Source organism: Melanerpes formicivorus, unplaced genomic scaffold (assembly GCF_026170545.1).
Source record: "Melanerpes formicivorus ecotype bairdi unplaced genomic scaffold, bMelFor1.0.p_v2 SCAF_16, whole genome shotgun sequence".
In the NCBI taxonomy this organism is placed as follows: domain Eukaryota; kingdom Metazoa; phylum Chordata; class Aves; order Piciformes; family Picidae; genus Melanerpes; species Melanerpes formicivorus.
The window spans coordinates 17468733-17492847 of record NW_027142368.1 but is presented as its reverse complement, the minus strand read 5'-3'; the positions used below and the strand labels follow the sequence as shown (position 1 = coordinate 17492847).

Sequence of the window (24115 nt, the reverse complement as noted above, 5' to 3'; positions counted from 1 at the left end):
CCAGCAGCAATGAGCAGCGGAGGGAGATGAACTCTGCAGGGATTCTGGCTGCTTACCAAAGGGTTGTGTGGCTGCAGCACCTCAGCAGGAGCATGAGCCGTGGCCACACCACACTTCACCTGAGGCAGATTCATCACCAAGAGGCTGGAAGCTTCCTCATCATCACCTCCCTCCCTGGCTTCAGGTTTTCATGCTGCCAACCTCAGCACCAGTACCTCCCAGAGCAAGAAGTGCTGAGAGGGTGGCACAGGAGGGTTGCCTGGGAAGGACAGGGCTGAAAGAGGGAACCTGCAAAGGAGCTAAATCCTGCCCAGGCCAAGCTCCTCCTAACCCAAACCAAAACCACAGAGTCTCCTCCGAGTGCCGTTCGATCTCTGGGGTCAGGTACCTTAGAAGACACAACCTACAGCCATGGACTCACCCTCCCCCCAGCTCACAAAGCCCAGGAGCTTGGGGACTGCTGCTAGAGCCCCAGCTGGGCTGCCTGGAGGGCAAAGCCCTCCCAGTGCTGCGGAGCAAAGCCCGAGGAGGAAGAGACAGCTGGGCAGGAGGAGCAGTGTGGCTGTCCTGCCTGCACCAGCTGGCTTTCTGTTTCCCCCAGCAGCACTCACCCTGCAGAGGGCTCCAGCCCTGTCTGGAGGGGTGGGGAGCACTAGGGATCCCACCTGGCACAGCTCCACTCTCCCCAGGTGAGCACACACTTTGCTCTCCCACACCCATGGAGAGCTGCTGGTGGTGCAGTGCTCCCCTCCCAGCCAGCCTCTGCCTGCTCCTTTCCCTGCTCTGCTCTCAGCTCACACTCAGCAGAGCCAACTCCTCCTGTGCTTCTCTTTCCTCATTTCAGGCCTCACAATCTGATTCCATCTGCTCAAGGCACTTGGCAAAGCCCCAAAGTGCTGTTGGCTGGGCTGGGAGCACCACTCTGGGCACAGTGAGTGCCCTTCCTGCTCCAGCAGCCACACCACTCCCAGCACTTCCCTCCTTCAGCAGGCTTCCCGCAGCCCAGCCCCAGCCCCTCTGCTCTCCCCAGAGTGCTGTTCCCATCCCCTGCCCCTCACACCCCCCAGAGCTCTCCCTGGCAAGCAGGCAGGGCCAGCACAGCTTTGGTGTCTCTCTGGGGGCTTTTCCCCCACCCTGTACAGAGCAGCTCAGCACTCTCTGGTCTGTGCCACCTCTTGGGGATGTTCACAGGATACAGCACTGGCACTGAGAGGGACAGGGGGGGAAGATGGGGGTGGCAGAGCACTGGGGGGGTGGCAGAGCACTGGGGGGGTGGCAGAGCACTAAGGGTGGCAGAGCACTGGGGGGGTGGCAGAGCACTGGGGGCAGGGTGGCAGAGCGACAGCAGCAGGTTGCCTGCCTGCTCTGCTAGGCGGTGTTGGGCTTGCCACTCCTTCGTGTGAGGGTGAAGGGCAGCTCTCTCCTCTCCTCCTCTGCTATCTGCCTGCTGCCAGGCAGGGGCAGGTCCCTCCCAAGGCAGGCGAGTGGCACACGGAAGTCAGGGAGAGACCTGTGGCAAGCACCGGGGAAGGCAGCCCCACGCTGCGAGGAGCCCTGGCAGCCTCCGGGCTGCTTCTGCCTGCGGCCTCAGCCTCACCAGCTGCCTGACAGCTCCTCGGAGACCTGCCCGGAGGGGCCAAGGGAGAGAGGGGGAAAGAGAGGCTCAGCGCTCCACCATGCAGGTAGGAAAGAGAAACTGCTCAGGGGCTGCTTTCTGGCACCTCTGCAGCGCTTGCAGCCTGGGACTCCTCAGCCCCAGGCTCCACCTCTCTGTGCTTCAGCCTTTAGAGCACTCACAAAGCACCAGAAACCTCCTGCTCCTCTCCAGCAAGCAGCCTCCTGCCTCCCGTGAAGGTGTGCTGCTGGCCAGGCCCCACACAGCACCCCACCGAGCTGCAGGGCCACCTCTGGCCCCAGGCGCTGGGGGCGGGGGCCAGAGGCGCTGGGGGCAGGGGCCAGGGGGGCAGGGGCCAGAGGTGCTGGGGGCAGGGGCCAGAGGTGCTGAAGCACAGATGAGAGTAGGATGGTTTGGGCTGGGGTCAGATCTTGAGCTTATATAAACCCAGGGAGAGTCACAGTGGAGGTGGCAGCCCCAGAGGCTCCAGGAGCACCTGAGCTAAGGCAAGAGCAGAGGGAGCTGTGCCAAGCTCTCTCTCCAGCCTGAGAGAAGTTCTGTGACTCCAAAAGCCAGGCAGAGTCTCCCAGGCTGGGGCAGCAGGTAACTGGGGAGGCTCTGCCATCAGCTTGTGCAGCTCCTCTGACACAGGCCAAAGAGAATGGCTTCAGCTGGGAAGGACCTTGAGGATCCCTCAGTTCCACAGCTCCCCTGCCATGGGCAGGGACACCTCCTACCAGCCCAGGCTGCACAAACTCATCCTGCCTGGTCTTAAACACCTCCAGGGATGAGACCTCCCCAGCTGCTCTGGGCAGCCTGTTCCAGTGCCTCACCCCCTCAGAGTGAGGAATTTCTCCTCAGGAAACCCTAAGGTGGAGGTGCTGGAAGGAAGCATTTGGTAGAAACAACCCTGGGAGAAGAGCAATTGGATCATCTTGGTGTGGGAGATGGGAACCAGCCAGGCCCTCCCCAGGCCCTCCCCAGGCCACGAGGAGAAAGGCAGAGGCAGGTGCAGGACCCTGGCCAGGCTTGGCTCACACCCCCAGCCCAGGGCTGCCTGCTCCTCCCCTCTGGAGGGTCCAGAGCCTCACTCAGGGCAGCAGCAGGAGAGACCCCAGGCAGCCTTTTCCGCATTTCAGCTCCTGATTACTTCTCCTCCACCCTCACACATCACACCTCCAGCTCTGCCCCAGCCACGAGGAGGGGAAGAGCAGCCCAGGCCCTGTCCTCCACGCTGCAGGGAGTAGAGTCCAGGGTTCAAGCTGCAGCGGCTCTGCCAGCCCTGCCTGCCCTGCTGCCAGAGTCAGGCTCTGCCTCTGCTCCCCCAGGACTCAAAATGTACTTGTGGGGGCACCCAAAGTCACTGCCTTCTGCAGCTGCCCCCATGAACGTGGCACATCTGGCCCCAGCTGCAGGCTGGGACCCTGCACCTTTGCCTCACAAGATGCTTAGCAGCTGTGAAAGCAGCTGAGGCTGCTGGGCTGCTGCTGCTCCTGGCAGCCCTGCTCCTCCTGGCAGCCCTGATCCTCCTGGCAGCCCCCCTAACACCGAGCTCCAGGGGTGGGCACTGGGAACTCCGGTGCCAGGATAACTCACAGGCTCCTGCCAGCTCCCCAGCGCTCAGCAGGGTGGTGGCTGCGCTGCAGAGCCGACACCAGGAGGCAACTCGAGTTGCTATGGGAACATCCAGTGCCCAGCACATCCTCCTTGCCCAGAGCCACTCCAGTCCTCAGGGCTCAGCTGGAAAGATCAGGGAGCAAGGAGTCCCTTCTGAGACTCAGATCAGTGCTGGGGGACTCAAGGGCTGAAGAAGCAGGGGCAGGGTCTGGGACAGGCCAGCAGCTCCTCTCGGGGTGGGGGCGTCAGGACTTGTTGCCATCACTAAAGGATCAAGGGGCTGAGGATGAACCCGGGGGGGACTGTTGGGGTTATTTGTCCTAGCACAGCCCAGGGGGCACATCCTCAGTCGTGGCTGCTGGCACCAAGTTAATTCCTCGGGGAGCCAGGAGGGGAGGCAGGTCCAGGCACTTACCAGCATTCCTTACCTGTGCCCCCAGCCCTCCTCCCCACAGCAGAAAGGAGATCCTGGCACCATAAGCCTGAGACCTGAGAGCACTGCAGGAGGGAGCTGAGCTCAGCAGGAGGAACTGCTCTGGCCTGAGCAGCCTTGAACCTGCAGGGTCAGGTCTGAGAGCAGTGATGCCTCAGCTGGGAGAGCTGGTGGAGGAAGGATGCTCTGCAGAAGCTCTCCCCGTGGGGCACAGGCAGGGGCTGGTAGCACCACCAGGGATCTGGGGCAAGGCCTCCAACACTCCATTCTCCCAGCCTGGCTCCAGACCAAGCCCCAGGGCTGGGCACATCCCATTTGTGAGCCTTCCATGGTAACTCCATCAGCCTCTTCTCCAGGGCAAGGATGCTTGGAGTGCCCAGCAGAGGAGCAGCCTGCACATGGAAACAGAAGCTGTGATGCCAGCAGGTCCATTTGCCTTACTCTGAGCAGAGCAGCTGGGCCAAGGGGCACCTAGGAACACCCTGAGCCCCCTCACCCCCACAGCAGGGGAGCAGGGGTCACTGCTAGAGCTGGAAGGCTGCAGCCTCTGCAGGATGAGCCTGGTGCACACAGGCAGGACTGAGCCAACACAGCCTGCAGAGAGGTGGTGCCAGACCCCATCTGTGCCAGCATCAGGGCATCAGCACTGGGGCAGAGCCCTGCCGTGGCTCCTGCTCCCTCCCCTGTGCCCAAGATGGGCTCTTGGCTGGGGACAGGCAGAGCTGCTGCACCAGCTGGGCACTTACCCACCTGAGGCAAACCCCAACCCTCCCACCCCACAGCTGCCCAGAGCTCTGGCACAGCAGAGGGCAACCCCACAGCCTCCCTCCACCTAAACTGGGGCACCCTTGAGGCAGAGAAGTTCTGCTTTGAAGAACTTACTGTAAGAGCTCCTCTGGGGAGAGGATCCTCTCCTCCAGCCTCCTCACACTGGCTTCCTGTGGTCAGGCTCCACACAGCTCTTCTGCTTTGGGTGAGGCCCCAGCTCCACGTGGGAGAGGGTTTGGCAGAGCACCTCTGCCCTTCCCTCGTCCCAGGCTCCTGCTCCCACGGCATCAACTCTTCACTGGAAGCTTGGAGCTCAGCTCTTGCATCAGGCCCTGGTTGCACCACCACTGCTCTGCAGCTGCAGCAACTTGCCTGGCTGGTCACTGCTCCAGGTCACAGCATCTTTGGTGGCAACACTGAGTGATGATTCTCCAGGTCCCTCCTGCTTCTGCATGGCATCCCCATGCCCTTGGCATCAGCAGCAGCCCTGCTTGTGGGGCTGCCCCGAGGGGCACAGCACAGAGCTGGGGGGAAAACAAAACCCAGCTAAATTCTGGGTTTGAGTCAGGATCCATTCCCTGCCTCTGCACAGCACAGCCTGCAGAGCCTGCTGCACTCACATCCACACCTGCCAGAGCCTCCTGCTGCTCACTGCCTGGCATCCCCTTCCCAGCCCCTGCCTGCCTGGGTGGGCTGATGCCCTCTTTCCTGGGAGGGAACTATGGCCACGAAGCCAGGCTGAGGCCACAGCAGGCAGAGGAGATGGGGACAGAGTACTCTGAAGTGCTCCAGTCCTGGGTGCCCACCAGAGCCAAGGGTGCTGCTTCTGCAGATGCTGAGCACTGACACAGGGCAGAGGGAAGCTGCTGCCCTGCCCTCACCCTTTGCTTCATTCATCACCTGAGCTGCAGCACTTGGGGGCCTGGGCATCCTGAGGGGTAAAGGGTGGAGGTGAGGAGCAGCATTGGCTCCTGCACAGCCTCTCTTTGGAGCCAGCAGAAGCCAAGGGTCAGCAGCTTGTCCTGCCCTCCCCAGCCTTGGCCACAGACTGAGGCACCCAGGAGGCTTTCCAGGAGCTGGTTTGCCACCAGCCCCACTGCAGCCATGGGGCTGAGAGCCTCTGCTTGTCCCTGCCAGGCTCTCCCTTTGCCAGGATTCAAAGCCACCCTCCCCACCCATTCCAAACTGCTGGCAGAGTCCTGTCTGCATGGAGCAGAGTGTGGCTGGAGGCTGTGGAAGGCACTGGAGCAGGGAGGGAGCTGAGCTGGCACATGCCCAGCACAAGCATCAGGGTGAAAGGAGAGGAGCGAAGTCCAGGACAGAGGAAGGGTTTGGAGCTCTTCCTCCTCTCTGGCTGCCTTGGGACCCAAGAGTGCCAAACACTGCATGGGCACTGCATGAGCTCAGGAGAGGCTGCAGACCCCCCCAGAGCAGCAATCCCTCTAGGACCCCTAACACCCCAAGGCTCTCAGCCTGCCCTGGCACCCCACCGTGGCTGCTGGGAGAGGAGAGGGCAGGTGGAGCTGGCTGCTAGGTGGCACTGCCAGCAGCTGCCCATGGGCTCAGCCCTTCTGCTGCTCTGCAGCACCACCACAGCCTGAGGCACCCAAACCCCCTCCCAGGAGCCTGCTGGAGCCTTTCTGGTCTTCTCCTCCACAGGATGAAATTCTACTGACTCCCTGGAGGGAGTTCCCTGTCGAGGACTCAGACCCCTTTGCCCCCCCGGTAAGCCTCCCCTGCACAGCTCACAGGGCAGTGTCAGGCCAGCAGCTGCCTCAGTTTCCCCAGCCCCACTCCCCTGCTCACTCCCAGTTCCCTCTGTGCAGTCAGTGAGGTCCAAGCCTCTGCAAGGCTGGAGCTGAAGGGGAGAGCTCTCCTCAGCAGCTCCCTGGCCTGTCCCTTCAGCAGGATGAGGAGGAGTGGGACTTCGTCCTGGTAAGTGACATCCACGAGGTGGGCAGCCAGAAGGAGATCAAGAGGAAGAAGTTCCTGGATGAGCTGAGCAAGAAGGGCTTCACCATCAAGGTGAGAGGCTGTAGGAGGGGAGGGCAGTGGACACTTGGCCATCTGTGGCAGCCTGGCACAGGCTCCTGCATCCCGGGGGCGGGAGAGAGCTCAGCCGCTGGGCTGATCCCTGCTCTGGTTCTGGGGCACAAACCACTTGTGCAGCCCGGGCAGACCCCACCCCAAGGCTCACTCAGGCCCTGGCCCTGGCAGCTCAGCCCCTTCCCTGCCCCTCTGGCCCTGCCAGTGCTGCTCTCCCAGCCCTCCTCTGCCCCAGCAGAAAATCGAGGACCAGAAGCTCTTCTATGGACTGCGTGCCCCCCGGCAGCTCTTCCACAAATACCAACAGCTGCTGAGGAACCCTGACCACAGCTGGCACAGCCCTGATGCCCACCAGGAGGTACCAGTGACCACCAGGTAGGTGCTGAGCAGGGCTGCTGAGCTCCAGCATCTTGCAGTCCCCTTGCCCACCCCAGCACCCGTGCCCAGCTCAGCGCTGTGCCAGGCTCCTCATCTTCCTCAGGCCACCTCCACCTCCCACATGCAAAGTTGCCAGCACCCCACTGCCAGCTTCCCCTCTCCTCCCCTCCTCCTTCCCAGGATTTTGGGGTCTGTGCCCCCCAGGCAGTCTCTGACCCCAGTTTCTCCTTGCTCAGGATCCGGATCGTGAACTTCATCCTGCAGAACACAGTGACCCCCGACCTCGGTAAGGGACCAGGGCTGGGGGCAATGCCCAGCCTGGCTCTACAGCAGGGCCTGGGCACAGGCAGCCCCAGCTGCCTTGGCTCCCCCAGGGAGGGTTTGGAAGGTGTGGAGAGCTCAGAGCTTTCTGCTGCTGTACCCAGAGGGTGAGAGGTATGGAGTGCAGGAACAGTGGCAGCTTTCTGCTCCCCGCCCCCTGCCCTCAGCTGCCCTCCTGTGTCCCCAAAGACCTCACCCCTCTCTGACACCCCAGGACAGGCAAGGCACAGGGTGTTGGCTTCCTCCTGTCCCTAGGGACCTGCTCTGTGCTCCCAGAGCCAGGCAGAGCCTGCAGCCCCCCCTAGGATTAGTGCTGATGCCTGCTGGGGAGGTCAGCCTCTCCCAGGCATTTTTCCTGCCCCCCTCAAAGGCTCCAGGCTCTGCCTGGCAGGGAGCACACAGAGCTTCACTAACACTCCCTGCTCTGCTCTGCCCCCAGAGAAGCTGCAGGACCTGATAAAGAAGAAGGTCTTTGAGGCTTCCTTTCCCCTGCACAAGGTGAGGCTGAGCACAGCCTGCTGGAGGTGGAGAGGCAAGGCTGGGGGGGAGGCCTTTGGGAGCTGCAGGAAGGGCACAACAAAGCTCCAGACAGCAGGCTGGGGGCTGGGGGCTGACCTTGCCCTGGTCATCCTGTGGCCAACACTCTGCCTGCAGAAAGAAGAGGTAAGGGAATTCCTGAAGGAGAAATGGGCTCGCTGGAGAAGCATCTTTCATCACCAGCCCATTGAGAAGATCAGGTAACAGGGGCAGAGCAGCCACAGCAGAGCCTCCCAGCCCAGAGCTCCCACCCGAGACCCAGAGCGCTTCGAGCCCCCTGCCAGGCTCCTCTGTTCCCTTGCTCTGAGCCTGGCTCTTCCCCCACAAGAGAGGAAACCTCACCCCCTGTTTGCACCACCACCAGCTGGGCTGAGCACATGAGCTGCCTGCTCCTGGGCTCCTCTGAACCCCCCCAGGACAGCCCTGCCCCAGCCAGATCCCACATCCTCCTGTTGCCCCCTGCCCTGTGCTCCCAGCCCCTCAGTGGTGTCCACCATGCCCTGCACTCCGTTCCCAAGCATGAGGAGGCTCAGCTGCTGCTGCGGTGCCCACGGAAGTGCTGCACCCTTGGGGTCCCTCCAGCTGTGCTGGCTCAAACCCAACCCCCCAGGCATGCAGGCAGCACTGCTGCATCCCCGGGGGGTGGGAGAGCATCTCCTAGCCCTGCCCTGCCCCCCCAGGTGCTACTTCGGGGAGAAGGTGGCGCTGTACTTCGCCTGGCTGGGCTGGTACACGCGGCTGCTGGGCATCGCCGCCCTGGCAGGCTTCCTCACCTTCGTCAGTGGCTTCACCATCTTCAGCTCCAGCCAGGTGAGGTAAGGCAGCTGGGGTGCCAAGCACCCCCTGTCCTGCAGCCCTGCTCTGCAGGTGGCTTTGGGACAGTCACCCCCCCTGCACCTCTCTCTCCAGCAAGGAGATCTGTGAGGCCAACACCACTGTCATGTGCCCACTCTGCGACCAGAACTGCCCCTTCTGGTACCTCTCTGAAACCTGCACCTATGCCAAGGTAGGCAGCTCCCTCCCCAGGGCAGCCCTGGGGCAAAGGGTGGGCAGACACCACCCTCAGCACCGGCAGAAGCCACCCCAGGACACCTCCACTGAGCTCTGTAAGGAGGAGGCACAGCCAGGTCCTGGTCTCCATCCCCACCAGGGAAGAGTTCACCACCCCCAAGCCCCAGTGCCCATCCCCTTCCTGCACTGCCCTCTTGCAGCACCTTTGCCTGCTGGGGGGCAGGGGGGAAAGAGAAGCACTGGGCACAGAGGCCCCTCCCCACCCCCCGAGGTGCCACAGCCCCTGCCCCCCCTGCCCACATCACCTCTCCCTTGCTCTGCTGCAGGTCACTCACATGATTGACAACGAGGCCACCGTTGTGTTTGCCATGTTCATGGCAATCTGGGGTAGGTGCCAGCGTCCTTCTTGGGGCAGGTGCCAGCATCCTGGGGCCAAGCACACACAGCTTGCAGGAGGGATCAGCCCACTGTGGCTTGGGGGGAGAGGAGGTGGAGGAGAACAGGACACAAGACAGCTTCACCATGCAGGGGCCACCACTGGCAGGGCCACCAGCTCCCCTCTCAAGCTAGCAAGGAACAAAACCAGCTCAGCAACCACCTCCAGCTCCCCAAACACTCCCTGCCCGTCCTGCCTGGAAGCTTTGACTCCTTCCCCCACCACAAACTCCTGCAAAGCCCCCAACAGCCCCTCTGGCCAGGCTCTGAGCCTGTAGGTGCTGGCAGCTGCAGAAGGAGGGACCAGCAGCACCCTCCCCAGCCTGCTGTGTGGCCTCTGAGCTGCTGTGCTGCACATCTCACCTGGCTTTACTGCAGCCCCAAACACCACCAGGGGTCTGGGCTGGGTGTTCCAGCTCGGAGCCCATGGTCTGAGCAGGCCATGGACGTGGTCTTGCACGTGGCTCTGGGCTGCTTTACACAGGGAGAAGCCAGGAGGGCCACCCCAGGTGGGGGTCTGGGGACGGATCTGCAGCAGTGCAGCTGTGCCAGGGTGCAGGGCACTGGTGCCTCTGGAGGGGTGGATTTGTCATTCACCCAGATTCATCTGGCTGGGGGGTGCCCTGCAGACGTGGGCACCACAGCAGAACACCTCTGGGGCTCACTCGAGTTTGCCACAGATCCCCTGGGACACAGGGGGGGACTGACCCCCCCTGACAGCTCACCCCCACACAGGGCCAACACTCACTGCTGGGTGCCCAGGGCCTTAATTTGCCACCAGGCTGGCTGGGGACATGGGCATCCATCCTGCTCTGAGGGACAGAAGGAACTTCACCTCCAGAGCCAGCCCCAAGGGTGACAATGTTCTCTCCTTCCCCACACAGCCACTGTGTTCCTGGAGCTGTGGAAGAGGAACAGAGCCACTGTGGTCACCAACTGGGACCTGTACGGGTGGGATGAGGAGCAGGTGAAGCTGTGAACAGCTCGTGGGGACCCTTCAGAGCAAAGCCTACCCCTGGCAGCCCCGGGGGAGCTGCAGCTCTCCAGGGAGCCAGGCAGATGCCTGCCTGAGCTCAGCTGGCACTGCCCAAGCTGCTGAGGGCTGGGTGCTCATCCCTGGTGCTGCTCACCCCCTGTGTCCTTCAACACACAGCCTCTGGACGTCCCCCCCCCCGGGCACAGTTCTGCTGGACCCTTCCTTCCCCCTTTTGGGACTTCCTGAACACATCTTTTGCAGGAGGAGTTGGCCCTGGAGCTGATCAACAACCTGCAGCACGAGCCCCGGCAGTACCAGCACTCCTACCTCCGCAGCACCATCGTCCTCACCTTGGTGCTGGTGATGGTAGGTGCCAGGGCACCACGGGGGTCCCCTCCTTCCCTTCCTGCTCTCTTCTGCGAGGTCAGCACCTCGGTGTGTCCTGCTGCTGGAGCAAAGGCAGAGACCAGGTCGTTAGGGCAGGTCTGTGCCCATCAGGGAGATCCAGGAGCCTCCCTGCCCTCACCTCGCCGTGCTGGTGGGAAGGGCAACCACCCCCTGGGCACCCAGGCTGAAGGCAGAGAGGATCAGGGCAGTAAGAGACAAACCCTGGCTGCCCTTGCTTCTCCCCCCTGGCCAGGGGAGAGAGGCCAGCCGAGTTCAGGTGCAGACATTGGACATTTCTCATCCCACCTGAAGAGTGCTGATTGCATCTGAGGCCACATCTGGATGCGCTCTGGCGGAGGGAGGCAGGCTCTGGGGAGCTGGTGGTCCCCAGGTGGGATGGGCACAGCCCCTCCCTGCCCCGCTTCCGATGCCCTGCGGCGCCCCTCTGCAGATCGTGGTGATGATCGGCATCGCCCAGGCGCTGGTGGTGTACCGGGTGGTGGCCACGGCCCTCTTCAGCCAGAGCGAGTCGGAGCTGCTCCGGGAGCAGGCGAACACCGTGGCCGTGGTGACCGGGGCCGTGCTGCACTACCTCACCATCGTCATCATGACCAAGGTGTGCAGCGGGGCACGGGCTGGCAGGGGTCTCCTCCTTGCTCTCCCCCCACCACCCCTCCCCTCTCATTCCACACCTCTCCTGCAGGTCAACAGGCGAGTGGCTCTCTTCCTCTGTGACCTGGGTAAGGCAAACCCGGGCTGCCTGCAGCCTGGGCCCCGAGTGCAGCCAGGCTCCTGGCCCCTTCCCTCCCCCCTCCTCCCAGAGCATCTCCCCTGCTGCTGGCAGCCCTCTAGCACACAAGCCCACCCCTGGCCCTCAGGCTGCCTGCTCCACAGCCACAGCAGGCTTTGGGGAGGTGTCACCTGCAGGGCTAAGGCTTGGTGTGAGCAGGAAGCCACAGCACAGCTTTCCTCCCAGCTAAGAGCTGCTTCTGCAGCGGCTCAGGGTCCTGTGGGACCTCTCTGCTCAGCTGGGCTCAGCCGCATCCAAAGGCTCAGGTGAAGGGCAGGAAGGGCTCCACGAGCAGCAGGGACACCCTTCCAACCTTCAAAGTGTGCTGTGGCACCCAGGGAGGAGCAGGGCAAGCTCCCACCTCTCTGTGCCCCAGTCCCTGTGCCTTTCTCCCTCCCCCAGAGAAGCCAAGGTCCTTCTCCCAGCGGGAGAAGAAGTTCACCATGAAGATCTTCACCTTCCAGTTCTTCACTCACTTCTCCTCACTCATCTACGTTGCCTTCTTCCTGGGACGGTGAGTGCTGGCTGGGGACCCTGGGGAGAGGGGAGGGGACCCTGGGTTTGGGACACACATCCCCAACTCTCCCCAAAGTCCAGGGACAGCCCAGTCCCTTTTCCCTCCTTGCCACACACAGGGACCCCGTGAGGGACGTCAGGAGGGCCAAGACTTCTCCTGTGGGCAGGGGGTGGGGGGAAGCCCCTTGCTTCTCTACTGGTGCCTGGAGAAGGATGCTCTCCCCCCTGCACCTGAGGGCTCTTGGGGCTCAGCAGCTCTCCCTGTTGCCTCCCTGCCCAGGATCAACGGCCACCCGGGCAACTACGTGCGCATCGCTGGCAAGTGGAGGCTGGAGGAGGTGAGGGGCTGCCCGGGGAGCTCTGACCCCACACCACCACCCTGCTCCCCGCTGCCTGGCGAGGCTCTGGGCGTCTCAGCTTCCTCCCCTGCCTTGGCCACAGAGCCCCCGGGGCCAGGCGCAGGGCACAGCCGCTCTGCTCTGCCTTTCAGTGCCACCCCAGCGGCTGCATCACCGACCTCTTCATCCAGATGGCCACCATCATGCTGCTCAAGCAGACCATCAGCAACGTCATGGAGTACCTCATCCCGTAAGCCCTGCCCGCAGCGCTCGCTGCTGGGCCCCCGGGGCGGCTCCCCGGCTCCCGCAGAGCCTAACCCTGCTCCTGGGGCCAGAATTTCCTCCTCAGCTCTCCAGGGCTGGCAGCAGCTGGGCCCCACCGTGCCCTGCAGGCAGCCCTGCAACCGCTGCCTCCCCTTGCAGCTGCATCGCCCACAGGCTGCGCAAGAAGCGGCAGCGCCCGCGGCAGAGGAGCGCGGTGCTGGGGGAGGAGGAGGAGGCTGAGGACCCCTGCAAGAGGCAGTGGCTGAACAACTATCAGCTCAACGAGGTCAACATCTTCAGCCTGTTTGATGAGTTCCTGGAGATGGGTAGGTAGGGCAGGGGGGATCCTGGGCACAGACCCTCCTGGGCTGGAGAGGGTCTGCTGCTGAGGGGCACAGCTGTAGGCAAGGCACAGCTCTACGCCAGTCCTGGCACACCAAGCAGATCATTCCCAAGACAAGAGAGAGCACTCCTGGTGCCCTGCTCAGGACCTTCCAGTCCTCCCAGGAGCACCAAGGTGGCTCACCCTATGCCTACTGGGGTCCACAGATCCCCCTCTCCAGCAGCCCTGTGAAAGGTGGGTGACCCCCGTGAGGATGTGGCGTCCCCAGAACAGGTCTCTGTTCCCCCTTCACCCCTGCACAGCCTCTCAGACAAGCCACAAAGCAGGACAAACCCAGGCAGCAAGTCAGGGCCCTGTGGGACGTCCCCCGGGTCGTGGCTTTCCCCCAGCGCTTCCCTCCCCTGCAGTGATCCAGTACAGCTTCACCACCATCTTCGTCGCCGCTTTTCCCCTGGCCCCGCTCCTGGCCTTCCTCAACAACATCTTTGAGATCCACCTGGATGCCATCAAGATGATGAGGCTGTACCGGCGCATGGTGCCCCGCAAGGCCAACGACATCGGTGAGAAGGGACCCCCAGCGCTGCTGCCCGCCCCCCCGGCGCTGCTGCCCGTTCCCTCCGGCGCTGCTGCCCGTTCCCCCCTCCGGCGCTGCTGCCCGCCCCCCCCCCCGGCGCTGCTGCCCGCTCCCCACTCCGGCGCTGCTGCCCGTTCCCCCCCCTCCGGCGCTGCTGCCCGTTCCCCCCTCCGGCGCTGCTGCCCGTTCCCCCCCTCCGGCGCTGCTGCCCGTTCCCTCCGGCGCTGCTGCCCGTTCCCCCCTCCGGCGCTGCTGCCCGTTCCCCCCGGCGCTGCTGCCCGTTCCCCCCTCCGGCGCTGCTGCCCGTTCCCCCCGGCGCTGCTGCCCGCTCCCCCTCCCGGCGCTGCTGCCCGTTCCCCCCCTCCGGCGCTGCTGCCCGTTCCCTCCGGCGCTGCTGCTCGTTCCCCCCCGGCGCTGCTGCCCGTTCCCCCCTCCGGCGCTGCTGCCCGTTCCCCCCGGCAGGAAGCCCTGGAACCTGCCTTCAATGAGAGAGCAGGGCACAGGCAGAGCTGTGGGACGGGGCAGGAGAAGCTGCTGCAGAGCAGCTTGGAGGCCTCCTGCCTTCACCTCCTCTGGGCAGCAGCTGAGGCTCGCAGTCCTGTAGCAGCAGCAGGGAGCTGTCAGGAGCCTCAGCAGCTGCTGCTCTCCCGCAGGGGTCTGGCTGCATGTGCTGGAGGCCATCGGCATCCTGGCCGTCATTGGCAACGGGCTGGTGATCGCCATCACCTCCGACTTCATCCCCCTGCAGGTCTACAAATACACCTACAGCCCCTGCATGGCAGAGAACAGCTCTGGTGTGGAGTGAGTGCTGCCCTGCCTGCCCCCAGCGCTGCCCCTGAGCCACGAGGCAGGACCCCCACACAGTGGGGCAGAGGGCAAGGGGGAAAGGGAGGGCATTCCAGATGGTAGCACCTTCAGCCTCCCACTCACCTCACCCCCGTGGCCCTGAGTGGACAGAGCACCAGGAGCACTGGAGAGCTGCAGGACACCCTGGGGGCCCACACAAGCTCTCTTGCCCTCCCCTCTTTCCTCCAAGCCTTGGCCCACTGGCCAAGTCCAGTCAGGCTGGACAGAAGCCTCAGAAACCTTCATTTCCCCCAGGCTTTGTGTAGCTAGGGAGGTGAGGGAGGGCCCCAGAGGGGTGTTGGTCTCCCCAGAACCATTGGGTCTGTGCGCAATCACCTGAGAAACCACACAGCAGGGAAAAACTGGGAGAGGGCAGAGCAAGGCTGGAGATGAGGAAGAAATTCTTTCCAGTGAGTCTGGGGAGACTCTGGCACAGGCTGCCCGGGGAGGCTGTGGCTGTCCCCTCCCTGGAAGTGTTCCAGGCCAGGCTGGATGCAGCCTTGAGCAGCCGGGGCTGGTGGGAGGTGTCCCTGCCCATGGCAGGGGGCTGGAGCTGGCTGAGCTTTGAGGTCCCTCCCAGCCCGGAAGGAAAGCTGCGGGCAGATGGCTCCTGCAGCAGCCAGAGCGCCCCGGCAGGCACAAGGGCTGCGGCTTCCAGCCAGGACACCACAGCCCCCGCAGCGTGCCCAGATGTGGCCTCTCCCCCCGCAGCTGCTCCGCTGGGTACATCAACTACAGCCTCTCCGTGTTCCGCACCCAGGACTTCGAGCCCCAGACGAGGGCCCAGGCACTGCCCGGCTTCAACAGCAGCCAGAGCAGGGAGTGCAGGTAACAGCAGCCCGGGGCCGACCCCGGGACCCCCCGCGCCCCTCTCCCGAGCCTGGGCTGCAGCGGAGCCGGGCAGCGCCGGGCGCCAGCCAGGGAAGCTGCTGGGGCTGCTGCGGGGTGCCCGTGGGCAGCTGGCACTGCGGGGCTGTGCTGCAGGTACCGAGATTACCGCAACGCCGACGACTACAGCTACACCGTGCAGTTCTGGCACATCTTCGCGGCCCGCCTCGCCTTCCTCATCCTCTTCGAGGTGAGCCCCCGGGAGGCGGCTGGGCGGGATGGCAGCAAGGGGCCGCCCTACCCCGGCGCGGGGAGCTGCCCTCTGCCGTGCCCTCTGCCGTGCCCTCTGCCATGCCCTCTGCTGCCCGCAGCACGTGGCCCTCTGCGTCAAGCTGATCGCTGCCTGGTACATCCCTGACGTCCCCCAGTCGGTCAAGAACCAGTTCCTGGTCAGCAAACACAGCAACCTGCGGAAAGAACTGAGGTGGGTGGTGCCCCAGGAGATGCCAGGGGCTGCCACGCTGAGAGGTGGCACAGCACAGCAGGAGCCCTGCCCGGCTGCAGCATCTCTCTGCTCCCAAGCCCCACGGTCAGGCTGACACCACCACAGTCATGGGGCAGGTGGAACCCTACCCCTCTGCCCCCAGGGCAGCTTCTCCCCCAGCATCTCAGCAGGAAATGCTCTGCTTGGGAGGAGCTGCAGCAGCCAGGGCCAAGGATCCATCTCCCCCTGCCTGCTCCCACGGCCCCAGGTGGCTTTTAACCACTCCAAGCTGGTGAAACAAGTCCCACCTGAGGCCCTTCACCACTGGTGCTCCCCAGGGAAGGCTCTGCTTGGCCTTGGCTCTTCCTTTGCAGAAAGAGAAGCTCCAGGTTGAACCCAGGAGCGATTTTGAACAACACTTCCACTTTAATGTTGCTTAAACATAGAACCAAAGTGTTTCAGCTGGGCACAGGAGCAGCATGGGTGAAAGCCACAGGCTGGGCCCCTGCTGCTGCTGCTGTCCTTCACAGGCCTCAGCTTTGGAGCAGGGCTCAGCCTGCCCCTTCTCACCATCACCCTGTCCCAGCGGCCACCCACAACCCAGGTGTGAGCAGCAGGGAGTGACCACACTGCCCCCATGCAGCCTGCAGGCTCTGACTGCCCCCAGGCAGGGATTTTCCACACTGTCTCATTGCCTTTCTCTCCATTTATTCCTGGCATGAGGCCCTGTTCCCACCCTCAGTGTTCCCACCCCTCCCAGTCCAGCCAGTTCCCTCCCACCAGCCCCCTCTCCTTTCTCCCCCAGCATGATGGAGTACTCCACTGAGGTGTAGCCACTGCTCTGCACAGAGAACCACGGATTTGAGCCCCTGTCCCCAGCCTGGCAGTGCCATGGACATGAGAGGAGCCACCCTGGCAGTGCCCACGGAGACCAGCCACGTGTCCCAGCTGTGGCTGTGCTTGGACTTGAGCTGGGAAGCGATAAAACATCAGTGGCTTCACAGCAGGAGGATCCTTTCCAGCTTGCATGGCCATGAGGAGGAAGGAAGCTGTGGCAGCACCAGGGGTGGTGTCTCCCCTGCGCACCAGGGAAGAGCTTTGGCACCAGGGGTGAACCATGGTGAAGCCTCCAGCTGGTGCTGTGTGAGCACCCAGCCAGCCCCTGCCCCAACATGCTGCTGGCATCAGCACACTGCCAGGCACCTCCCTCCAGCTCCCCTCTCCAGCTCTTCTTTTGCACTTTGCCCTCTTTCTGCCCTGCCTTCCGTGACCTCCCTGCTCTGGCACCTCTGAGTCCTTCCTCCTGCCCCACGGCACAGCCTCGGCAGGGCCACCGCGTGGCTGCGGCTCCAACCTGCTCTCTCCATGGGCCCTGGGAAACGCTGGCATTAGGCTGCCCTGAGCGCCCCAAGAGCCGTGCCTGGCCCGAGGATCCTGAGCAGGATGGGGAAATAAACGCAGCAGCCATGCAGACACCAGTGGCCAGGACTGCAGCTGCTGCCCAGGCACACCCATGCCACACCCGTGCCACACACGTGCCACACCCGTGCCACACCCGTGCCACTCCTGCCCCCACATCACCCAAAGGGATGCCCCCTGCAAGCCTCTCTTCCTTCTACCATGGGCAATCACAGGTGGCTGGGGCTGAACCAGCTGTGTGTAGCCTGGAGCTAGGGCAAGTGTGGGTGCTGGCTGGGGGACACCCCCACTCTGGCCACACAGTGGGAAACAACCCCCTGAGAACCAGGGCTAGCAAGGGCAACCTGCTGCTAGCCTGAACCCCAGCCCCGCCAGCCGCAGGCACCCCACCTCCTCACACCCTCCAGGCTGGCTGGGTCCACCCCTACCTCCACAGCCCTGCCTTCGGGAGGGGTTTGTGTGCGGAGCTCAGGGGTCAGCCCCCGGGCAAGCAATCAGGAGCAGCACAGGTCGGGACGAAGTCTCTCCTCAGGGCTGAGCTCTCTTGTTCTGTGCTGCAGCCATCCGCCTGTGCAGACCCTTCACCAGCGCCCACACCAGGGGGAGACCCCTGCCCTGCTCCTGATCGCCGCACTTGCGACACCATGCAGGCAGCCCCTGCCCCGCACCCGGACCGCGACTCCCGGCGCGGAGAGGGCAGAGCTGCGCTGCCGAGCGCCGCCTGCAGGCCAGACCAGGCCAATTGCTCCCTCGCCTGAGCGCTGCTCTCAGCGCCGGGGCCGCGCTCAGCTGCCCTCACCCAGCCCCCGGCGCCCCCCGAGGGGTAGCCTCCACTTTCGGCCGGGCAGCTGTGGTGGGGGCGGCGGACGGCGAGAGGCGGTCGCTAAACAAATAACAATAAACAAAGAGTTAGAAGGGAGCCGGTGCCGGTTGCTGGGGCTGGGGAGCGGCAGGGCTGGAGCGCGGCAGGGCCGGTGCCGGTTGCTGGGGCTGGGGCTGGGGAGCGGCAGGGCCGGCGCCGGTTGCTGGGGCTGGGGAGCGGCAGGGCCGGTGCCGGTTGCTGGGGCTGGGGAGCGGCAGGGTCGGTGCCCGTCCCGGCGGCAGCAGCGCTCGGCAGTGCTCAGCCCCGCAGCCCTGCTGCTCCTCCTTTGCAAAGGGGAGGTTTGAGCAGTTTTCCTTTTTCAGAGTCAGGGACTGTGGAAGGCTGAAGGACCCTTCCCGGGCTGCTGTTCACCCACCCCAGGCTCGGTGCAGGGTGTGGAAGCCACCACTGCTGAGCCCGGTGAAGGTACCGGGACCTCGACACCACCCCCAAGCCTCTAATCCTGCCAGAACAAGAGGAAAGCAGCTTCTTGTCAGCACTTTCTGGCCCTGAGCCGTGTGCCTGGCAGTGTTTTCCCTGCTCAGGGGCCGGGGCCAGGTCAGCTGTCCAGCAGCAGCCCAGGCTGGCTGCGGCGCAGGCGCTGCCGCCGCTGGGAATGCAGCCTCTGCCTGGGGCTCGCCGGGGACCTAATCACCTCCTTGGTAATTATTGACAGCGATCTGCATCTGCCCGCCGGTGGCCGCAGCTGGACCCAGCTCCCTGCAGCCGGCACCGGCTGGAGGAACCACCCCATGGCACCGCCTTCAACTGGCAAAGAGCCTTTTAAAGTCACGGAGGGGAAGGAAACCAACGGCAGCCCCCCAGGTGCCCACGGCCATGGCTGCACAGCCTCCCCCCACCTCGCTCCGCCAGTGACTCACCTGAGCAAAGCCTGGCAGCGCTGTCTGCTGGTGCTCAGCTAACCATGGTCCCAGGGGAGCGCTCCCCGCGGCGCCGCGCTGTGCAGACGCCCCCAAGTCCCTGAGGCACGCTCCAGAGGAGCCCCCGGGCGTCCCCGGGGCCCGGCGAGCCGGTCATACCGGTGGGGAGGGCTCTGGCTGCAGGTTTCATCTTGTCTGGACACCTCCGTGGGCTTTGCCAGCCAGGGGGAGTGGGGCAGGTTTCCTCCTTGTGCAACCTGTACACACCTGGCAGGGCAGGTGGGTTGCTCCCCCCCTCCCTTTTTTCTCTTTTCCCCCTTTCTTTGTTTTCCCCTCCCCAAAAGCCAGAGTTGGGTTTGTTGTGGGTTGGGTTTTTTTGCCTTCCACCGGTTCAGGTGGAGATGGAGGTGGAGCAGCAGGGGGGAGGGACGGCCAACCCCTCCTGCAGGCCTGGCGCTCGGTGATTGGGGTGGTGAAGGGCAGGGGCTGGGCAGGGGAGGGAGGACAATAAATACATTATTAAAAAGACCCCCAAAACAGGAGGAAGCCCAAGCAGTGACCTGGGAGGTGCAGCCGTCTGGAGCAGCACTGGAGGGAGGTGGCTGGCAGGGAGCCTGCAGCCAGGGCACCGGGAAGCTCCGCAGGTAAATGCCACTCTCCTTCCTCCCCTTTCCACGTCGCCGCCCTCCCAGCCGTGTTCAGCAGGGTCTGGGCCAGGCTCTTCAGGGTCTTCCCTCTCCCCACCAGCCCTGCTGCTCCCCTGGCTCCACATTCTCCTTCAGCTCTCACAGCCCTGCAGCCTCCCTGCTTGCCTTGCTTGCCCTGCAGCCATGCTCCAGGGACTGGCACAGCCCGACCCTTGCTGCCACCCTGCAGTGTTCTCTGCCACACTTGGGACACCACAAACCCCGGGTGTCCCAAACCCCAAGATGCAGGATCCAGGAGCACGCTGCTGCCCAGCCTCCTCTGCTGCTCCTCCCTCACGGGCAGCAGCCCTGGCACCCACCCAGGCTTTGGGCATCCATTGTCATTTCATGCCCCAGAGCAGAGGGGCCTCGTGGGGCTAGGGAGGTGCCCAGGGCCTGCTGAAGCTCTCTGGCCAGGCTGCAGCTTCTTGGGGCTCCCTTGGCTCTGCACACCAGGGTGAGGCTCTGTGTGAGTGACCATCTGAGCTGGGCTGGCTTCTCTAGCCCTTGCTTGTCCCTCTGAGTCATGGAGAAGCCAAATGCAGCTGCCCAAGCTGTACACCTTGTAACTGCCCCCCACATACCCTGGGCCATGGCTTCACCCCACAGCTGGCTCTAGGGCAGCTGTGCCGAAAGGAAGCAAGGTGTCTCCGTGGCTGCTGAGGGCAGGGCTGCCCACAGACCCCTGCCCAGATCACACTGGCAGAGACATGGCCTGTGCAGGGACCAGCCCAGCCTCCACAGCCCTGCTCCTGCCCAACACCAGCCTGCAGCTAAGAGCAAGCAAGCTCTGGGGAAAGAGGCACCTGAGAGAGATTGTGATCCCTCCTGGCCCCAGCGTTCTGCTGGCTGCTCACAGCCACACTGCTTTGCAGCCAGCACCCAGAGAGCTGTCCCTGCAGAAGCCAGCACCTAGATGCATTGCTATAAATAAACCACCCCTGGCTAATTAGCAGTTTCATCAGGCAGGTCGGGCTGGAAGCAGCCCTGCAGGCAAGGCAGGGTGGTGGCAGCACCAAGGGGTCCCTCCTGAGCCCCCTAACCACGGCCAGGGGCACTGGGGAGGTGCTGCAGACCCCATGGCTGAGCTACCACCACAGCTCATTGCCCCTGGCTGGCCTCTGCTGTGTCCTGCAGCCACATCAATCATCTCCCTGCCAGCTCCTGGGCACAAAAGGCAGCAAGGCAGTGCTGTGCAGGGAGGGCAGCTGAGATGCTACCCACTAAGCCACGGGCAGGCCACAGCCTTGGCACCTGCCAGCCCCTGCCCCCCGCCTCTGTGGGAGGCAATGGAGGCTCCTGGAGTGCTCCTTGTTCTGGCCCAGCCTGGAGCAGCCCACACTCCTGGAGCCATCTCTGACCTGTTCCAGCCCAGCCTGCCCTGCCACAGCTGCAGCTGGACTTTGTCCCCCGGAAGACACCGCTCCTGGGGGCCCTGCTGCCAGGGCTGCCCTGCAGTGCCGCCAGCAGCTCCCGCACCGCTCGCCCGGGCACGCCATGGCAGGTAGGCTCCAGAAGCTACACTTCCACCCCTCCCTGGCTAGGAAGGGACCCTCGCTGGCAGGGGGGCAGGTCCCTGCTGCAGCTGGGCCTTGTAAGGACAGGCCAGGGTCCATCCCAGCCCTAGGAACCAGCTCAACCTGCTGCAAAGGTGCCGCAGGCACCGCTCCTGCCGGACCCCCGGGGCACAGCTCGGGTTTCCAGGGAAGCTGGCACGGCCACCACAGTCACCGACCCAGCAGGGAGCCAGACCAGCTCCCCCCTCTGAAACCCCCTTCCCACTGTGCTCCCAGACCTCTGCAGCGTGCCCCCCAAAATCCTGGTCCCAGCTGCCAACGAGACTCTGGACCTGGCCCTGGGGAGCCAGGTTGAGCTGAACTGCACTGTGGGCTGGGCAGCTGCCCAGCGCTGCCAGCCTGCCCCAGCCTGGAGCAAGGACGGGCAGTGGCTGGGCAACCAGAGCAGGCAGGACACCACCTGGTAAGGACCCACCCCGGGTATGTCTGTCTGTCTGTCTGTCTGTCAGGGTGGGTCACCTCCTGGCCCAGCCCACGGTGGCCTCCTCTTCCCCCAGGCTGGCACAAAACAGCTCTGAGCAGCTCCTCAGCAGCGTCCTGCAGCTCAACCTCACTCACGATGCCGACTTCGGGGTCTTCGCCTGCTGGGTCAGCAATGCCACTGCCACCTTCACCCTGCGGCAAGCGGGTAGGGAGGTGCTGGGCACAGAGAGGGGACACCTCCGAGGAGGGCCCACTGGCTAGGACAGGAGCAGCAGCCCCGTGGGCATCACCAAAGTGGGCGTTGGGGCATCACTACCTCTGCCGGGGCAGTGCACGAGGTGCACACCAGGCGCTGAGCCCTCAGCCGCACTCACGGTGCCCTCCCCTGTCCTTGCAGAGGTGGCAGGGCACGTGCCCGCAGTGCTGGCAGCCCTCCTGGTGCTGGCACTCCTGGTGCTTCTGGCTGTGCTCTACGTCCGGTGCCGCCTGAGTGCGCGCCTCTGGTACCGGAACCGCTACGGCGAGCTGGAGATCAACGGTGAGCGGCTGGGGACGGGCACAGAGCTGGCGCTCAGCTCGGGGGAGGCCTCCCCGGGGCCAGGGGCTGGCCCGCGGGCAGAGCTCTCCCCAGCACCACGACCCTGTCCCCACGGCCGCCCCCAGACGGGAAGCTGTACGATGCCTACGTCTCGTACGCCCCCAGCCCCGACGACAGGAAGTTTGTCAACTTCATCGTGAAGCCGCAGCTGGAGAACCGCTACGGCTATAAGCTCTTCCTGGACGAGCAAACCATCCTGCCCAACTCAGGTGGGTACCAGAGCCGCGGGGGGTCGGGCAGAGGGGTGGCATCGGCACCCGGGGGCTCTGAACCGCTGTGCCCGCAGAGCCCTCAGCCGACCTCATCATGAACGTCAGCCGCTGCCGGCGCCTGATCGTGGTCCTGTCCGTGGCGTACCTGGAGCAGGACTGGTGCAACAGCAGCTTCAGGTAGGAGCAGCTCCAGCCTCCCCCGAGGTGCTGGCAAGGTCTTCCCGCCCCTGCCCCACGTCTGTCTCGCAGGGAAGGGCTCTGGAGGCTGCTGGAGCTTTCCAAGAAACCAATCTTCATCGTCTTCGAGAGCCAGTACCGAGAGATCAGCCACCCTGCCATCAGCCTGCTGAAGCAGCACCGGGGCGCGGTGACCCTGCTGCTGTGGAGAGCTGGCTCCATGGTGAGAGCTGCCCAGCACCTTGGCCACCTCCATCCCCAGTGCCCCATTCTGTGCCAGCCTCCCTGAGACGCTCTGGGGCTGCTCCTGTGCTCCAGAGCTCCTGCAGAGCAGGTCGGGGGCACTTATCTTTTAGAGGCAGCTTAAAAACCCAACTGAAACAGCCCCAGAGCTGGGCGCCTGCTCCTCGAACGTGTGCCACCAGGAACCCCATGCCCCTCCAGGCTCTCCCTGGGCTGCGGTGCCAGGATGAAGCCTCAGCTCCGAGGGTGCAGCTTTGCCCCGTGGCTGCTCCGGCCGTGTTGGGGCCGGGCTGGGAGCCGGAGCCCTGAGGAGCAGGAGCCCTGGGGAGCAGGTCGGGCCGGTTCCTGCTGGCACAGGCACGCTGCCACGCCAGCGGCACAGCCCATGCCTTGGCTCGGCTCCCAGAGCCGGCAGGAGGGAGCTGAGCCCCACAAAGCCTGCCCCAGTCCTGGGCTGGGCTCCACAGTGCTCCCACCCTGGCTCATCTTCTCCTCGCCCCACGCAGACCCCCTCCTCGGACTTCTGGAAAGAGCTGTGCCTGGCCCTGCCCCGCAAGGTGTCCTTCCAGGGGACCGTGGGGGACCCACAGACCCAGCTGCAGGAGGACAAGGACCCCATGCTGATCCTGCACAGCAGCTACCTGGACAGTGGTGGAGACCTCCACCCCGATGGGGACCTCGGTACAGGTCCTTGTCACCTGCTGCTTCTCCTAGGGGGGACCAGATGTGCACTGCTGGTCACCTTTGGGCTTTGCTTGCCCCTGCCAGGGCAGGCAGGCTGCGTTTAGCCCCTTCCTCACTCCCTCAAACCCTCTCCCTGCTCCTTTCAGGCCTCCGAGGGTGCATCTTCAGAAGCCCCCCCGCTCCCCGCATCGGCGGCCCCGGAGCTCCCGCGGTGGCCGCTGCCGCCGGGACAGAGGAGGCGCAGCTGAGGGGCGGCCACAGACCGGAGCTTGATGTCTCGGACCTGGGGTCACGCAACTACGGTGCCCGCACCGACTTCTACTGCCTGGTGACAGAGGATGACCTCTGAGCAGAGCCTTGGGCTGGCACAGGCAGCGTCCCCTCCCCCCAGGGCCGCACGGACCCGGGTCGTGGTCAGAGGAGCCGGAGCCTCACGGTGGGACCGAAGGCAAACCCTGGAGGGGAAGAACAGAAGCTGGCTCCCGGCAGGAGGCTCCACGGTAGCAAACCAGGAGGTGCCTGCAGAGCCTGGCACCCTGGGGTGCTGAGCCTTCGCCCTCCCTGTGGGGCCAAGGAACATTTGTCCTGCACCATGGACAAGCATTGGCAGGGGCTCTGCAGGCAGCAGCCTGCCCTGGTGCCACTGGCTCAGCAGCTGGGCAATGCCCGGGGGGAGCAGCTGTGGCACCTTCTCTCCCTTGGGAGGCAATAAAGTGCTGCTGCACCAAGCTGGTGGTGTCCAACTGCAGGGGCTGGGGGGCCACTGGTGGTCTCCCCCCACCACAGGCAGTATCCCTCCCATCCTCATACCAACATCTCCCCCCTGGTGACTCAGGGCAGTGCCCA

At 64.3% G+C, this 24115-nt stretch overlaps 2 protein-coding genes across 5 annotated transcripts; both read left to right on the top strand.

The window, feature by feature from the left end:
- Nucleotides 1-1474: 1474 nt before the first annotated feature.
- On the top strand, nt 1475-17839 carry ANO9 (anoctamin 9). Of its 3 annotated transcripts, none has more exons than XM_068148501.1 (24): nt 1475-1682; nt 6093-6158; nt 6342-6458; nt 6718-6854; nt 7094-7143; nt 7618-7676; nt 7833-7915; nt 8396-8530; nt 8625-8721; nt 9053-9113; nt 10046-10128; nt 10399-10503; nt 10976-11140; nt 11228-11264; nt 11717-11828; nt 12111-12168; nt 12321-12418; nt 12592-12758; nt 13183-13335; nt 14003-14150; nt 14907-15023; nt 15180-15273; nt 15395-15507; nt 16313-17839. In XM_068148501.1, exons 1-24 carry the CDS (start codon nt 1677-1679, stop codon nt 16338-16340), a joined length of 2289 nt encoding a protein of 762 aa, XP_068004602.1. In that variant the 5' UTR covers nt 1475-1676; the 3' UTR covers nt 16341-17839. The 3 variants fall into 3 exon arrangements, with proteins under 3 accessions (XP_068004602.1, XP_068004601.1, XP_068004600.1); XM_068148500.1 differs by having other exon boundaries at nt 6339-6458; nt 6715-6854; nt 13165-13335; XM_068148499.1 differs by having other exon boundaries at nt 10976-11264.
- Nucleotides 17840-20778: 2939 nt separating this feature from the next.
- Nucleotides 20779-23997, top strand: SIGIRR (single Ig and TIR domain containing). Of its 2 annotated transcripts, none has more exons than XM_068148503.1 (9): nt 20779-20859; nt 21149-21335; nt 21430-21560; nt 21753-21893; nt 22019-22162; nt 22240-22342; nt 22415-22565; nt 23092-23266; nt 23416-23997. In XM_068148503.1, exons 1-9 carry the CDS (start codon nt 20853-20855, stop codon nt 23616-23618), a joined length of 1242 nt encoding a protein of 413 aa, XP_068004604.1. In that variant the 5' UTR covers nt 20779-20852; the 3' UTR covers nt 23619-23997. The 2 variants fall into 2 exon arrangements, with proteins under 2 accessions (XP_068004604.1, XP_068004603.1); XM_068148502.1 differs by having other exon boundaries at nt 23092-23272.
- The last annotated feature ends 118 nt before the right edge of the window (nt 23998-24115 follow it).